The sequence below is a fragment of the Elgaria multicarinata genome, chromosome 10 (genome assembly GCF_023053635.1).
Source record: "Elgaria multicarinata webbii isolate HBS135686 ecotype San Diego chromosome 10, rElgMul1.1.pri, whole genome shotgun sequence".
NCBI lineage: Eukaryota > Metazoa > Chordata > Lepidosauria > Squamata > Anguidae > Elgaria > Elgaria multicarinata.
This window is the reverse complement of record NC_086180.1, coordinates 72597104-72610765: the sequence shown is the minus strand read 5'-3', so window position 1 is coordinate 72610765 and position 13662 is coordinate 72597104. Positions and strand designations below refer to the sequence as shown.

The window sequence follows — 13662 nt, the reverse complement described above, 5'->3', positions numbered from 1 at the left end:
TAGAATAGAATACTATAGATCGAATACTTCCTCAGAGACAGGGGGTCCTTCCTCAGAATTGGGAATTGCCTGGCTGGAGAAGTGTCCCTGGAAATCACCTGTGCTGCAGGCAATCTCCTGGGACACCTCTTCCTCAGAGCAGCTCAATGTCTTCTATTAGATTTGGACTCTGAAAGAATGGAATCCAGATGATGCAGCCCAGGTGGTCTTCAGAGACACTTCTCCAGCCAAGCAATGCATGGCTCTGAGGAAGGACCTCCTCAGAGCCTAGCATTCAAGTATTGGCAACTCTTCAGAGAGCCCGGCTGCCTTCTGGCTTGCTCCGCGAGTATTCTTAGCTAGAGGGTGGGCATCTCCTTTGGCGCAGCCACCAACTGTTCTCTGTCTCAGAGGACAGAGCCAAACAGAGGATGGGTGGCTTGTCCATAGAGTCCTGCCACTTGCTCTGAGTAAGCAGGGCTGGCAGCGGCACTCTCTAGAACCACTGCCAGGTTGCAGTAATGCAGCAGCAGACATGTGATTGGATATGATTGGAGCTTCACTCTGCAGTATACCTGCTGTGTAAAAAAAATCTTTTTAAAAAAGGAAAGGAAAATGATGTCACTGTTTGCTGGTGCCACCTGGTAAGAGGTGGTTGGAAAGAGATTAGTCTCCTTTTATTTTTTATTTTAAAAGGAACTGACCTATTTGTTCCACGCCTGCTGCCTAGTAAGGAGTGAAGAGAAGAAAACAACCCATCAGGTTGGTGGAGGAGATATCCGGGGAGCATCTTGCCTAGGGACTCCTCAATCCCGGCAGCACCACTGTGGTAGCGTGAACTACTTTCAGTGTGGATTAGCAGTAGTGTGCGAAAAGCTAAATCTTTTGGTGCGCTAGTGGATGCTTTGTTAGCAGTGGGCTCTGCTATTTCTGTGGCTACCCCAGGATTAATTGGTCATGAGAATGGGCTCTTTAATGTTGTGCTTCACCCAACAGGAAGGTGCAGAAGGGAAGCGTTTCATTGGTACACTTGCTGACTTACCCTTCTTTTTAACTTAACCCTTTATCCAGGGCCCAGAAGAAAAGCACTTCTGTTTCTTTAACAATAGGATCTTCTGCTCCAAAGGCTGGAATCACGACAGCAGTAATCCAGCCTATATCTGTGCCTAGTCAGCAGGTATGCAGATGTCGCATTTTAGGATGTCAACATTTTACTTGAGTTGTTGGTAGCTCACTGTGGCATGTTTGCACGGCTTTTTGCAGGTGAAAAGACTTGCATCCTTTACATCTTGTAGCTGATGCTTGGCCACCTTTTTATCAAACCTGTTGGATATGTGAGTTTCAGATGTTGCAATCTGAAGATCCAGACAGGTTTTTTTTAAAAAATGTCAGTTTTTTGACTGATAGCCTATGCTGTAAACTCTGCATTATTTGACCGATTGTAGCTTGCCAAGAAAATGAGCCATTTGTGATAGAGCTAGAGTACACACCTGAAAGTGCAATTCTGTGCATGTTCAGATGTAAGTGCCACTGTGCTCAGTGCAGTTTCCTCCCAGGTAACTGTGCATAAATTTGCAGCCTAACAGGTGATGTAGTCCCAGGCTTTATAATCAGAAAAATTATGAAAGCATCATTGTCTAGATCAGCCTTCCCCAATCTGGTTTCCCCCAGATTTGTTGGGCTAAAATTCCCATCATCCCCAGGGAGCATGAGGGCTGGCTGGATATGATAAGGGTTTTAGTCTTAACACATCTGGAGAGCTCCAGGTTGAGGAAGGCTGCTTAAGACCCAGAGAAATATGGCCAGACTCGAATTTTCTATACTTGGGCGAAACCATAGAGTTTCAACAGTGCTGTCTCCCATTGCCAGCTGAACAGTCCACCACAGCAGCTGCACTGAAGGTCAGTGCTTGCCTTCCCAAAATCCTCTTGGGTGACGTGCAGGTGCCTGCATACTGCCAAACTAAATATCCCTCTTACCTCTGTCTCCTTTTCCAGAGATTAACGGCCAGCTACTTCAACACCCCTTGCCCCTTAGCTCCATGCTACTACTTGGCACATGCTTCTAATTTCAGTGGCACGGGGAGTGAGCTGTTATGGAGCCATGTGGTAGCTGCCATTCGGAGGTTGACCCTTGAATGACAGCTACCTCCCACTTCCTAGCTCTGAAGAGAGTTCATTAATTTGTGTGGAGTGTGCTGGGGTTGCCGTGAGTTGCACTGTGACTCCAAAAGTCCTGGTAAGGTCTTGGGGAACTATGTCTTGATGACTCTGCTTTACTCACTTTTACCACTTTCGCAAGCTTCTCTGTTGTTGATGCACATTTTCTGCTTTCTTCCATACTGCTCCCTGTTCTTGGTTCCCCCCCTCCCTTCACTAAAATTCCCACTTGAAGCTCACTTCCTCTTCAAGGCCTTTCCTAGAGCACCAAACTCTCTCCTTTCTATGGCTTCTGCTTCAAGTTTCTATCTCCAAATTACTTTATTTATTCATTTAAATGTATATACTGTCCAGATGCCCTTGGGGTGTTTCACAATCCTAAAAGACCTCTCAAAGCAACAATAAACAATCAAAGCAATATATACAACAACAGAAATATTACAACATTAAAAATATTTAACAACCAGCAGTACAGTTAATAAGAAGAGTAACAGGTTAAAGGTTAAATGCCTACTGGAAGAGGGAGGACTTGCCCGGGCATCTAAATTAATACAGTGAAGATGCCAGGCAAATCTCCCTGGGAAAGGACATTCCACAGATTGGTGATGGTGGGGTAACTATAGAAAAGTATTTTTTACAGATATTGGGCAGAAAACTGGGAGCAATTTTTATATACCAGACAAAATAAGTACTAGCGTTAAAGGGGTATATTATACTGCTAGATACGGGATAGACAATATTGTTGCAGGCATTTTAAATTACTAATGGTACTGATGCATTTTACAAATGTCTATGTCTAACTGTTTTTCAGGTCCAAAGTCCTACTTCATACCTCTGCAGATTAGATGGATCAAAACCTATTCATGCTGCACCTATTTTTACAAAGGTCTGGTTTCTTCACTGGAATTCTAAGTCTTTTCTTATTTTATCCTAAAACCATAGGCTATTTATTTTAGTACATGAATAATTTAAATCCTGTTTAAAACTACCATACTAATTTGGATTCCTTTACTGCATGGATACCAGCGGGCTTTTAGGAAAAAGACTTTTTCTGTCATAATTACTTAATATTATTTATACTACATGACAACCAGAGATGAGTATTTTTCATTAATTTCTCATATTAAAAGTATCACTATAAAAACTTCTCAATTTTTTTTATTTTCCAACATACTATATGTGCATGTTTTCAAAAGGATAACATAGTAACAACAACAAACTCTTATAGCCTAAGAAATGCTTCTGCAGCAGGATTGGCAACCTCATGCATTCCATATAGAATCATAGAATAGCAGAATTGGAAGGGGCCTATAAGGCCATCGAGTCTAACCCCCTGTTCAATGCAGGAATCCACCCTAAAGCATCCCTGACAGATGGTTGGCCAGCTTGCCTCTAGTGTAGGAGAGCCCATAACCTCCCTAGGTAACTGGTTCCATTGTCGTACTGTTCTAACAGTCAGGAAGTTTTTCCTGATGTCCAGTCAGACAAAATTGTATGCAGTTGCCAAAATCCCTGACAATTGGACATGCTTGCTGGAGCTGATGGGAGTTGTAGTCAAATCTTATGGAGGGCATCAGATTGGCTACTCCTGTTCTACAATTTGTTAGTGGGCAGATCTTATGAAAATTTTACCTTACTAAATTTACCATCTCATGAAAAAATGTGATAACAACCCTTCTGTTCTTCACACTTCGGAAAGTCAACTATCTGTTATATATCCTCCCGCTGTCTTCCAGTGTCTCACACGTCCTTATCTGGCAACTGCTAACAGAAACTGAAAGATCCTTATGAAATGAATTTGTATGGAGAACATCAAAAATAGACAAAAAGAGCTAATAAAGGGATATGTTGAATGGTCTGCTGCATTATCTCTGAGAGAAGCGTCATAGATAAATTTCCAAAATACATGAAAATCTGAACAATTCCACCACAAACCCTGAATCCCCACATCCTTTCCAGCATGCTGGGGAACGATAACTATTAATGTGTTATAGTTTCAATGAATCATCATCATCATGGGGTGACAATGAAGACTTGCACCTCCAGTACAACTAAGAAGATGGGCCCAATCCATGTGGACATTCTCTTGTATAAGTGTCAGTGAAATGAAAACTGTGAATTTGTACAGTTTCTACTCAGTCCCAGGTGGATGTGCTCAAAGTCTCATAATAGGTTTCATTGCACATATTCAATGACAGCACAGGGGTGACTTTGACCATTTGTGGAAGGATCCAGTGGTAAAATCTAGCCTGCCTGTAGAGAAGGATTTTCCTGCTGAGAATATAGTTGTAACTCAGATTTCCCAATTAGATATGTCACCATTAAATAAAGTAAGACTAAGCAACAGAGTGGGTAAATATTGTTATTTTCTGTCGACTCTTTGATGGGTTCATGTGTAGGGTTGTGTTGTTGTTTTTAATTTAAATAATCTGTTTATCAAACTTTTAGGAGTTACAAAATTCAACAGCAAGTGAAGGACAAGTAGTTGTATTTGAATGCCGAGTAAAAGGAGCACTTCCTTTACATGTTGTTTGGTTGCGGCAAGGGATTGAAATTCAAGACTCTCCAGATTTCCGAATTCTTCAAAAAAGTAAGTGGCAGACCACTTCTTGGTTCAAATATCCTTGCAGTATACACTTCGGTCTCTTTTTTCTTTTCTTTCGCATGATCATTGAGTAAAGCTCAATTTCATTTCTGAGTATTCCTCTCTTGCATTTACCTGTATCTGTCATAGTATCCAACGATCGATAGCTAATGCTGTTATCTAATATTACTCCTCTAGGAAACATTTTACCTTTATATATGCAATTTCTTTCTAATGCATTTTGTTCTTTTTCCTTTCTGTTCCCTCTTCCCTCTTTGGATGATGTGATAAGCAGAGCCCCGGTCTGCGTCTGAACCTGGTAAGCATCATGGAACCTGGAAGAACAATCTTTTTGTTTGCTTAGTCTTTGTGTTTGTACTGAAGCTAAATAGTGCAATGTGTCTGCAAGGGACTGGTAACATGAAACCCCCTTCAAGGCAGCCTATTCTTTATCACAGACTTCAGACCTTGCTACCCTGTGCTTTACATCAGTTCCTTTATTAGTGGAACAACAAACCACATCCAAACCAATGTGGGCAGCCCCAGTGGGCTAGGCTTTTTAATTCTCGGAAAATGTTTTCTCTCATTAGCTTGCAAGTTCCCTAATCTCCACAGTTCCATCACTGAAACTCCACAGGCTTATGTTCAGTATTACCAGACCACAAACGCTAAATTTCCACTTCTCGAATATATGCTAAATTAAATGTAAGTAGAGCCATCTTTAAAAAGAAAGAAAAGAGTCTTAGCTCAGTATTCTTGTCCGGTATATTTATAGGACAAAGCATCTAGAACATGGACAGTCACATCCTTTCCCAACAGGTGCCCTCCAGATGTGTTGGGCTTTAGTCTCCATCATTTCCAGCCATCATGGAAGGATTACAAGTAGATAATGTACTGTATTTCTTCGATTCTAAGACGCACTTTACTCCCATATAAACATCTCTAAAAACGGGTTGCGTCTTAGAATCGCAGGTCATTTATTATTTCTTAGAATCAAAGCTTTTTTTCTGTTGGTGGTACTGAAATTAGTGTGCGCCTTACAATCGATGACGTCTTACAATCGAAGAAATACGGTATATGAAGGGCTTTGAACATTTGTGAGCACTATACAAATGTTAAGTGTTTGTTCATTGTTCGTCTCGTCCATTAACTACTTCTGAATAGTTGTTCAAGCAATTTCATATGGAAAGCACCATTTGGGATGCTCCAAGGGGTGGTTCCCAGCATCCTGTTTCCGTCCAACCAGATGTCCAAATGGGAAACCCACTAACATGTTGCCTCTGATCCTAGCAGTAGTGCATAGCCATCATGGCTAGTAGCCATGATGGGGGAGGGTTGAAACTCCAAGTAGAGTCCTGCAACAAAACATTCCCATGTTCAAGGTTCCAATTGCTCCAGAATGTTTCTCCATTTTCATGGTTTTTGAGATGGGATGGACACACTTGAGCTCAATCCCAGTCACATCAAAATCTTTCTCCAGTGATGTTTATTGGCAACTCTCACTTTTGTCCTTGGGTTATTTAAAAATAGCTTCTTAGTGTGAATCAGGAAATGACCTATTCAGAAAATAGGATGGTTTGGTCTACCCTTTGCCGTTACCCTCCCTCCTCTATTCCATTCCTCCTTCTACCCAGCTGTTGGAAGATTTTTTCACCTGTCAACACTCAATGTCATTGAGCTACCGTAAGACTGGGATTTGAGTTTTTTTTGGGGGGGAGGGGTCCCCGTTAGATTTTTTATGACCCTCTAAACCTTGGAGTTACCCCAAACCTGCTGATGCCTCCCACTTACATAGGAATGGTGGGGCTTTGGCTTAATTTGCACAAGCCCAAGAAAACTTTTGTAAACCACCCAGAGAGCTTCGGCTGTTGGGCGGTATAGAAATGCAATAAATAAATAAATAAAACTTTAATTGGTATCGGAAGTGGGGGAGAGAGAGTTGATAAGGAAGAAGGAGTAATTTAGTGAAGAAAAAGGCAGAGACTGAGGAATGTGTGGCAGAATCAATCAGCATTTTTGTTGCGTTTTTCATCAGAGATGTCCAGCAGACTAGGAAGCAGGCATGGTGGGATTGGGTGTTTTGAAATAAACTCTGTGTGGCTCAGAGGAGTAGGAGCTTGTAGAGACTGTGACAGAATATATGACATAACATTAGCAACTCTTGGCAGGCAGCTCAGTCATTGTGCTACTTGCTGCCAAATGTAAGTGTAAATATGGGGAAATGATGGCGGAGATACCAGCTGGTTCGAGGGTGAGGGTAAACCGAGTGTAAAAGTCCTGCCCTTCAAATAAGAGCTTCAAAAGAATTACAAACTGGTTTAAAATAGAAATGCTAATAGCAGTGTTACATTCTACATGAATTGTCTATCTGTCTCCATTCCTAACCCAGGGGGGGGGGGTGTTTCCCCTGAGTTTTATTTTTTTTAAAAAAAAAATGTAGCACTGTAATAAATAGAACAGGAAATCAAAGGGGACAGCTTTTATCTGTTCATCTGCTAATCCCCAACAGTCAGCAAAAAAAGAAAAAGAAAAATCAGATGGCCCAGTTGCCACATGCAAACAGGTCAAGCACGGTGGGAGCAAGAGAAAAGGAAAACTCTGCTTTGTGGATTCAGGCAGCTGAGTGATTATGAAACGGGTTTTTCTTGTCATTGCTGAGTTGTATCTGCGTAATGTGTTTTACACTCCTCGCTCTGTCTAGACGGAAATCAGCCTGCATCACAAATCTCTTCAGACTGTTTTGAGAATTAATAGCCAGTCAAATTACTTAAGGCCAACATCACAGTTTGTCAAATTACCTGCTCAGAACTACGTTATTTTGACATTTTGACTTTATGCTGATTGACTCCTTCAAAGAACAGTCTGTTTTAGGAAGGAGGAAAGAAACCTGCAGAATCATTTCCCAGCTGTTGATGCTTTGGCCATTACTCAGCTGTCTGGAAGCAGCCACAAAGTATATTGAATTTCTTTAAAACAATTGTCTATTGGTATGTAAAAATACTATACTCAGGATCTCTCTTTTTTGAGCCTGTGATTAGGGAATTGCGAACATAAAATCTTTCAGAACACCGATTTTAATTCGTTGGACACACGCATGCAAAGAAAAACCCTTTAAAAAGTTGTTTTTAGAAGATATATATTTCTCAGTTTTGGAAGCAGGTATTGTAAAACATCTTTGTTACACTTCTTCAAGCTCTGTTCCAGTCTTCAGCTCTAGGAAAGAGCCTTAAAGAAATGTGAAGAGGGTTTGTTTTGTTTTTCATGTTAGCTAGGGTGACCATATGAAAAGGAGGACAGGGCTCATGTACCTTTAACAGTTGCATAGAAAAGGGAATTTCAGCAGGTGTCATTTGTATATATGGAGAACTGGTGAAATTCCATCTTCATCACAACAGTTAAAGGTGCAGGAGCTATACTAGAGTGACCAGATTTAAAAGGGCACCTGCAGCTTTAACTGTTGTGAAGAACAGGAAATTTCACCAGGTTCCCCATATATACAAAAGGACACCTGCTGAAATTTCCTTTTCAATACAACTGTTAAAGATACAGGAGCCCTGTCCTCCTTTCCATATGGTCACCCTATGTTAGCAGTGCTTGGCCTCCCTTCTCATATTGATGTAAAATTGCAGGGAAAGTGCAGGACTGGCCCACGACATTTTTCTGCCTGAGGCGAAGACAAGATGCCTCCCTACATTCTGACTGGACTGGCTGTTGAAACCTACTTCAACACTGATAGTGGGACTGTGTCCGCCACCACACCTGAGAGCAGCAGGCTAGCTTTGGGAGCACAGAGCATACTTCATGACATGCACAACTCACTCTGCCTAATGGTGGGGCTAGCCCTGGGAAGGAACCATGCCTAAAACAGCTCAAATGCCAGAGGTAATGAGAAGAGCCCATGCTGTAGCTCCAGCCTGGGTCACTTCTGTTCTAGTTTATAGGAGGAGCAACCCACTGTATGGGTTCCTCCCATGTGACCCAGGAAGGAGCCATGCCTGAATGGTACCCATGATGCAAAGAGAACATGAGAAAAAGACTACAGATGTAAAGTGCAACCTTTGAATGGTGCTGAGTGTGTGGCAGGCAGGGGGAAAGTGAAGGTAAGAAAAATGGCCTAGTTCCAGAATGGCGCAAGATAACATAACAGCATGGAACCTTATTACAGGACTCCTGGAAAGGCAGGATTTCATCTTTAAATGTAGTTTAAAAATCAACAGGATCCAGAGGCTGGCAGCAAATTTGTGTAGCCGCTTGCTTAATTCAGTCTTTCAACAGCAGCCTAAGGAAAGGAAAATAATTTAATGTTGTTACCTCAATAGTGATGAGAATCCTCCCTTTTTGGGTCATTTGGATTTTCTGCACGTTCTCTTGTGTGCTCTTGTCTCTGCCTAGTTCTTTGACCACCTACCCCAGTTCAGCCAAACTCTAGCCCTTAGAGGCCTTCCCGCTAAGAAAAAGGGAACAGTTCAACAGAAGGATGAAGCTGAAGAGTGAAGTTGCTGCTCGATAAAGAAATCAGAACACACAAAATAGCTTGAAGAGCTGATCCAGCATTTTATGATAAGGAGGGCAAGAAGAGTAGGAAATAGGAAGCCAAAGAATAAGGCTGGAAGGCTGTATAGATAAATCCTTGAAACAGCCAACTTTTCCTTCCCCGATAAAAGAAATGTTTTTCAGTTCCCTTGCCTTTTGTGTGTCAGCAGAGGTAGCCAGTGTGTCTACAATTGCTCCTACAGAAAAGATAAAAACAGCAAAGTGTCTTGTGACACCTTAAAGACTGGCAAATTTATTCTGGCATAGTCTGTAGCCCTCTTCATCAGATGTGTGGAGTATTGCAAAGAGTTTTAGCTTCATGTCTGAAGCTAGCAATGCAATTTTTTAAGCTTATGCGAAACCTCAATTGATGTGTAATGTTTGAAGCTATAAAATAGTCAACGTGTAGATAACTAGAATATTTGCTTTTGGGGTTTTCAGTGTAATGTTGAAAGGGCAAATGTGTCCATGTCAATGACAGAAAATTGTGTGAGCTGTATCTACCATCTAGTGCTCATACATCTTACCTTCCCTCCATCAATCCCTTTCTGGAAGTACAAAGGGTAGATGCATGTGGTGCATCGTGCTTCAGCTTCCTGAAAACCATTTTTCCATGATGCAGTCTGATCTAACTGGTTGCTACATGTGAAGAGATGCTTTCATGGGCTGAGCAGATTGTATGTGTCTTTCCCCCATGCATTTGGCACCCTCTTTCCCACTGGTCAGAACCTATCGGGAAAGACACATGCAGTCTGACCTGCACATGCGTATGTATTACTCATGTCAGCCGTCGATCACACTAGGCAGCATTATGGACATGTAACTTCTGCACAGTTGTAGCTGTGCGTGAAGGACACCAGTATGTCTTGCATATCTACTATCACGGCTTCTGTGCAATCCCCAAAGTGGCTCTGTACACAAATGCATGTTATCTGAACCACAGAGTCTCCCTCAATGTCCACCCTTTAACATGTTGTAACGCTTACTCTGTGACATGGTGGCATCATCTTGTGGGTTTCTACCACCTCTGCCAGCAGCAGCCAATGATGTAGATGACTCCAGTAATGTGTAGTTCTGTATTTAGTTTCCATGGGAATGTGTCCTTAGAATCAAGTTGTTAGTGCAGTTGGGTAACTAGTAAAATGCAGCCATAATTCCTCACATTGCTTAATTTGAAGTGTCAGCAAGTTTTCTTTCTTTACTTCTGTTATGGAATCATGAAGTGTATATAAAAGTTTTCACAAGACTGATCTGATACCATCTATTGTTTTAGTTGGGACTTGGCTGTGGAAATTGGGTTGTCTCAAGTTTCTCACAGGCATCTTGATTTATTCTTTTTACCTCAAATGTTTTTCTTTACCAACATACATTTCTGGTCTACTCTATCACTACTGAATGCATTTTCATTTAAAACTTTATGTTTGCTATATACCAAGGTTGGATAACACAAATTTGATTTATTTCTAGAATATATAAGCTGCTTTCCAGCTTAATAGCTTTCCTATACCAATGCATACAATCACTGTTGATGCAAATGCAGCCATACTAATAGAAACCACGTGGCTTTGAATGACAAAGGCACCAGCCACCTATGCCTCCAGTGGCAATACTTGATCCCAGAGCATCAAAGCTACAAACCTGATCCGTTAGGTGGATTCCAGCCCTTTCCAGAATAGATTGAAACCCCACTCAGCTGGGCAGATGAACCACCCATCACCAGTATCTCCATCTTAACTGGATTTAGTCTTAGTTTATTGTGGGGAATTAACTATTACAGGTTTCCTTTGTTTGAGCTATATGCCTCGAGTTCAGTTCTTTGGGAGACTTTGACTGCCTATTTACTCACTATAGCAGATAAGAACACTTCTAAACAAAGTGTACACCTAAAGAACTAACAGTATTTATAGTACAGGAATCTTTGAATCCATTTCTTTTGATACAAATAAAAATTCTCTGTTAAAATACAAATAGTAAAATAGTTTAAAGCAACTAAAGTTGTATTTCCTGAGCATTTCTTATTGTTATAAAAGAAAGTATTGCTGAGCCCATTTTGCTTGCCTGTAGACTTCTCTATAGAGTTGTCTGGCAACATCGCAGGCAAGGAGCTTCAATATCATGGAAGCTATCTGACCCCCAAATCAAACTATATTAATAGCCAGTGTAGTGTAGTGGCTAATGTGTTGGACTGGGAGTCGGGAGATCCGGGTTCTAGTCCCCACTCAGCTATGGAAATCTACTGGGTGACTTTGGGCCAGTCACATACTCTCAGCCCAGCCTACCTCACAGGGTTGTTGTTATGAGAACATGGAGAAAAGGAGGATTATGTGCTCCTTGGGTTCCTTACAAGAAAAAAGGCGGGATATAAATGTAATAAATAAAATTAAATAAAAATACGGTTTCTGAGATATTACCTCACTGCCAATATGCCAATTGCTGTTTCATAAATTGCTGTTTCATAATTGCTGTTTCATAAATCTAAGTTCACAATCTTGACTTATATCAAAACACACATACAAAAACGTAAACGTACACTTTTCAAGTTAGTTACAATTAATTTTGATATATGTATTTGCCAGAGTTATTTCTTACCTAGATTTTACTAATTAAACCTAAGTACATAATTTTTCTAGACATCTATATATCAAACTTAATGTTTATAACTGTATTTTTTGCTTATTAAGTAATAACTGAATTATTTTAAGTTCACTCTGACCCTGAATAATACAGTTTGATGTCTCTCCATTTCTCATATAATCTTTTTCACATCTGGTGACAATTTATAATTCAGCATTTTCTCTTTGGATATTTTCCGGACTGTTTTGCCAATTACATTTTGATAATAATTATGTAAAGTTCATTGTGAACTCAGTTCTTATCTACCCTTATTATTTATTTAATTCTCTGGATTCCTAATTACCCTCTACGTAACATGCTTAATTACCCAGGGCTTGCAGCTCCTAGGCAAGACAGCTTTTACTTTTGTGTGCGGGGTGTGTGTGTATATATGTCACTTTCTTCAATAATCACTTTGAGCACATTGAGAATTGTGCCACCAACCTCTTGTGGCACATTCATGACACATATGTTGGGCTGGTGAAAAGTTGGGACAGCCCCCTATTTGTCATGGCGGTCATCAAGTTCTTAGTTCCGCCTATCCAATATCCTTGACAGGAAAGTTGAGATCCTCCAGAACCATCAGCTGGAGGTCCTCAACACAAAATCCGAGACTATTTCTGCCAGCATAGACAGGGACACAGATGGGCAATGAGATGGATGCTACACTAGCAGAACATCTAATCTGCCCCAGAATCCAACACAAGATTGGCAAGCAGACAGGAAGCCTGCAGGGGGGGTTCCTATACCAGGAATCAGCTGTTGGCATGAGAAAGCAGTTACCGAGGGCCCAGCAGGTCAGGAGGGCCCATGCCTGCCATAGATGCTCCCGTTCTCCTCACCATCCTAGCTTCCCTCATTTGTGAAAAGAAGAGCCATAGCCATGCACACAGGACCTCTGGTGCTCAATACGGACAGGCAGTCTATGGTGGGTGGGTGGCTTTGGGTAGGATGCATTAATGGTAGGCAGGTTTTAGTGGGTGTTTTGGGTGGGCAAGGGGCTTGAGTGAGCATGTGTGTGGCTTCAGCAGTGGCATGGGCACATTGACAGCACTGCCATGGGCCCACTGCCTGTAAACCTCAGCAACCCCCCTCTCTGACTCTCAAGTCTGTGTTGGTGCTGCTGCACTGAATACCCAGGAGGACACAGCTGGCAGAAGCTATGCCTTCCCAGTTCCCCCATGAGGTCGTGGTCCTCTGATCCACAATTAAATCACAGAGGTGGAAGACATTATTTTAGACTGGCCTTCAATAACAGCACTGCCAGGCCCAAGGGCAGCTAGGGTAGGGAAACCAGAAGAGGCAACAGGTGTGAGATGTCTAACACTATACCGCCTCCTATCTGTGACCACACTAATAGGGTCACCCCCAAGTTAACCAATGAATTTCCCAGGCACATATTAAAAATTTCAATGTAAAGTAGGGAGACGCTACCAACCAACCTCCCAGACGTTAGCCAAACGTTAATTGGTAATGGGGGTTTGTGAGCTGTGTTGACCAAGAGGTTTTTACTGGCCTTCTGCACTGTTGGTGCAGAAGCTAGCAAGAAGCAGACACGAGGATGATCAGGAGTCTGGAAACAAAGCCCTATGAAGAGAGACTGAAAGAACTGAACATGTTTAACCTGGAGAAGAGAAGATTGAGGGGAGACTTGATAGCGCTCTTCAAATACTTGAAAAGTTGTCACACAGAGGAGAGCCAGGGTCTCTTCTCGATCATCCCAGAGTGCAGGACACAGAATAATGGGCTCAACTTGTAGGAAGCCAGATTCTGGCTGGACATCAGGAAAAACTT

General features: G+C 41.7%; 1 protein-coding gene across 2 annotated transcripts in view; it reads left to right on the top strand.

Moving 5' to 3' along the window:
* PALLD (palladin, cytoskeletal associated protein) overlaps nt 1-13662 on the top strand; it is a 275860-nt gene that overhangs the window by 102052 nt on the left and 160146 nt on the right. For both annotated transcript variants that reach the window (XM_063136019.1, XM_063136018.1), the window contains exons 5-8: nt 1051-1156; nt 2950-3024; nt 4587-4728; nt 5018-5041. In XM_063136019.1, coding sequence (XP_062992089.1) covers nt 1051-1156; nt 2950-3024; nt 4587-4728; nt 5018-5041 — 347 coding nt within the window. The remainder of the gene's footprint in view (nt 1-1050; nt 1157-2949; nt 3025-4586; nt 4729-5017; nt 5042-13662) is intronic.